Source organism: Octopus sinensis, linkage group LG6 (genome assembly GCF_006345805.1).
Source record: "Octopus sinensis linkage group LG6, ASM634580v1, whole genome shotgun sequence".
Classification (NCBI taxonomy): Eukaryota; Metazoa; Mollusca; class Cephalopoda; order Octopoda; family Octopodidae; genus Octopus; species Octopus sinensis.
Window position 1 is genome coordinate 110,943,043 of NC_043002.1, and position 3,802 is coordinate 110,946,844.

Here is a 3,802-nt window from a genome sequence, read left to right on the forward strand (position 1 = left end):
TATCCTTAAGAGCCATTTCAGCTTTTTAGCAATTGATTTCAGTTGGTGATCCTCTCATTGGGTGTGGTCCTCTTGGAGTAAATATCTCTCTTTCTCTCATGATTTCCCTTCATTCACTAGACTCTTGTAATAGCATGTCACCTTCTTAGCATATACAGGAATGTATGTATGCATGAGTGAGCATGTGTACATGTGCATGTATGTATGTGTGTGTGTATGAATGTATTTATACATGTATGTATGGATGGACGAATGGATGGATGGATGAATGGATGGATGGATAGATGGATGGATGGATGTATGTATGTAATTGAGGGTACTATGTGTGGGTGTACATATATCCATTAATATCAAGACACTTGGAGTTACATAATGCAAATGATCTACCCATTTGGAGCATGAAACTTCAACTTCAGGAAATCAGCCTGCCATTTGATCACTTACCATTCAAGCAAACACAAGCACCAGATAGACTTCATACAAAACAGGAAACATGGTAGACAGCTGGTTGGGGAAATTCAGCCTATTCCCAGTGAAGAATATATGTACAACTTAACACAGGCTACTGATTAACTATACCAAAGAAAGTTATGAAATCTCTGAGACACAAGATAATCTGAAGAAATAATGTAGAGAAGCTGAAAGATCCTTTGGTCTGATAGCAATTCAAAGAAGTATTTGGTGAGGTGTATATCAAGAAAGAGGAGGAGATAAAGACCCATACTACAGAAGACAACAGGGGATTTCTAGGAGAAAATATATTGTAATCTATAGACCAGATCCTCTAATAGACCAAGTTCCAGGCACCTAGAATAGAAGATGGTATGATAGTGGAATGATATGGTAGACAGAGTAATAAAAGTAGGGGGATTAGCAAACTAATGCATATGGATGGATTATATGGAAGTTCGGTGTGTGAAAAATGTAATTATGGTTCATGATTTTGGATGGAACCTACACTCGCCTCCTTATGAGAGCTCAAAATCTCTCGTGGAAGCGCCATCCAACCAAAATGCAAATATATGGGAAACTACCACCTGTATCATCTCTTGTGAAAGGTAAGAGAGTCCAGTTTGCTGGACATTGTTGTAGAGCTGAAAAAGAGGTAATTTCTACTCTTCTCCTCTGGAAGCCATCTACTCGCAATACCCTGATGTAATCTCCAGGGATACAGGCATCCAGCAACAGGACCTCCGTAATGCCATGATGGACCGTGAAGTCTGGCGTAGCATGGTAAATTCCATTGTCTCGACCACGGTCGAACAATGATGATGATGATGGATCATCTTGTGGAGAAATGAATTGATCAGGTTGATTTCCTCCTAAAAGTTAGTGGGGGATTTACTATAATCCTTTGCCAATTTTAAATAGGAGGATTGAGCAAAGCTTAAGAGTAAAGAGGGTCATGTATGTGTGTGTGTGTGTGTGTGTGTGTTATTCCCTACATATATTTCACCATTGTGGTTGTTTGGAACTTCTGCATTGGATGTTGCAAGTGGAATTAGATGCTGAACCAAAACAGATCATCAATCAAGCAATTTATTGCTTTATGTTCTGGACCTCCAAACTCAAAAGTAGCCACACATCTAAGTGTACACACAAGATATGCTCTCTCTCTTTCTCTCTCTCTCTCTCTCTCTATATATATATATATATATATATATACATATATATGTAGGTATCTACATATATGTATGTATGTATTATTATATTATATATATATATATATATATATATATATATTGTGAAGTATATTTGCCAATTAACTGTGGCTAACCCTTAAGGGTAGATGCTACTGTAGCTTGTAGCCCCAGGATAACACTTCCTTCAGCTGGCTTTGACATACTTTCTGTGCCCTATCAGTATTTGCAAAGGGAAGCCATCCTTCCCATCTCCAAGCTGACGTGATACACACGGACCCAAGTTTCTGGGTATTGACCCGTCATCAGTGTGTGACAATCACTGGTTAATTCTGTATTACAGACGCAATGCCTAAACACAGAGGGAACATACACAGACATGCGGGAACAAAAATCACATGAAAGAATGAATGTAAAAGGAATTAAATTACAATGAATGAATATGAGACGCTTTTCTCGGTCCCGCTCGAAGATGAAACCATGATTTCTTTTTTTACAGTTAAACGTTCTTACAGTCTATTACTCTCTTTTACTCTTTTACTTGTTTCAGTCATTTGACTGCGGCCATGCTGGAGCACCACCTTTAGTCGAGCAAATCGACCCCGGGACTTATTCTTTGTAAGCCCAGTACTTATTCTATCGGTCTCTTTTGCCGAACCTGCTATGTGATGGGGACGTAAACACACCAGCATCGGTTGTCAAGCAATGCTAGGGGGACAAACACAGACACACAAACATATACACACACACATATATATATATACACATATATACGACAGGCTTCTTTCAGTTTCCGTCTACCAAATCCACTCACAAGGCATTGGTCGGCCCGGGGCTATAGCAGAAGACACTTGCCCAAGATGCCACGCAGTGGGACTGAACCCGGAACCATGTGGTTGGTTAGCAAGCTACTTACCACACAGCCACTTCTGCGCCTATTCTTTTTTTTTTTATCATTCTTTTTCTTTTTCTTTTAAACTTTTTAACAGTCTATTTTCCTCTTTTTTGTATGAAACAAATTTTACTCACTCGCTTTTAAATGTTCATAAAGTGTTTCAAATCATCTAATTCCATGACAGGTGGGAGCTCGTCAAACTCGACTTCAACCCCCAGTGGGTCCACGTAACTTCCAAACATTTCTCTCAATTTCTCAAAACTCTCTCTATCTATGACTATTCCTTTAGCCTTTTCCGGGTATTTTCCTGGCGGCAGCCTTACTCTTATTACCGATTTACATTTTACAATCTTTTTCTCTATTTCTATACTTTTGGTATACGTGACCAAATGCCACTTATATCTCTTCCTTTTCACTTCTGTTTGCTTCCGCTCCCATCCTGATCTGTCTGGGCATGCAGAAACATCATAACCTATTTCTTTACTACCCACAAGGGGCTAAACATAGAGGGGACAAACAAGGACAGACAAACAGATTAAGTCAATTATATCGACCCCAGTGCGTAACTGGTACTTAATTTATCGACCCCGAAAGGATGAAAGGCAAAGTCGACCTCGATGGAATTTGAACCCAGAACGTAGCGGCAGATGAAATACTGCAAAGCATTTCACCCAGCGTGCTAACGTTTCTGCCAGCTCGCCGAAACATCATAACCAACATCATAAACGCTTCCTCTTTTCATCTGTTGTAATGCTGTTTCTTTCTGTGTGCCTTCTTTCAATACTGCTTCTGTTGGTGCTTCGCACCTATTTCTCTTTTCTTCTGTCTCCTTCTCTTTTAACCTTTTTTCACTGTCTGGGGGAGAGCTCACCCATTCCTTTCTCTTCCTCCTGTTTACTACTGTGACGGATTCCTCCACTCTATCTGTCTCTTTTATTGGTACTACCTCTTCGGTATTGCCTTCTTCATTTTTCTTCTCCTCTTCGTTTTCCTTCTCAGGACATCTTGCTTTCATGTGCCCCTTTTTGCCACATAGGAAGCATGTTGGTGGTCTTCCTTCTACTGTTATTCGAAGTCTGGTATCTTCCAGAAGTATTATTTCCTCCATTATACTATGCAAGTCCTCCAAGGATAATTGCATGGTCATTTCAAGGCCATAGCACCACCAATTGAATGGGGAAAGCTTGGTCTGCAATGTTTGCAGTCGTATATGCTTGTCAAGAGCAGGGCTCATTAGCCACCAACAGAGCCGCAAATGCAAAATATA

The 3,802-nt window shown here is 40.0% G+C and overlaps 1 protein-coding gene across 1 annotated transcript; it reads right to left on the minus strand.

Annotated features, from left to right (window-relative positions):
- Window positions 1-2,643: 2,643 nt before the first annotated feature.
- LOC118764025 lies at window positions 2,644-3,702 on the minus strand. Its single transcript, XM_036504266.1, has 2 exons — window positions 3,250-3,702; window positions 2,644-3,007 (listed from the first exon to the last, which is right to left on the minus strand). Exons 1-2 carry the CDS (start codon window positions 3,680-3,682, stop codon window positions 2,676-2,678), a joined length of 765 nt encoding a protein of 254 aa, XP_036360159.1. The 5' UTR covers window positions 3,683-3,702; the 3' UTR covers window positions 2,644-2,675.
- Between the last annotated feature and the right edge of the window lie 100 nt (window positions 3,703-3,802).

What these genes read in the sequence shown, in the direction of transcription:
- LOC118764025 (XM_036504266.1), bottom strand. Translation starts at nt 3,682, where the DNA reads ATGACCATGCAATTATCCTTGGAGGACTTGCATAGTATAATGGAGGAA. An exon ending in AGGAAGCGTTTATGATGTTG is followed by an intron (nt 3,008 to 3,249) that starts GTTATGATGTTT and finishes GTAAAGAAATAG; the next exon opens with GTTATGATGTTTCTGCATGC.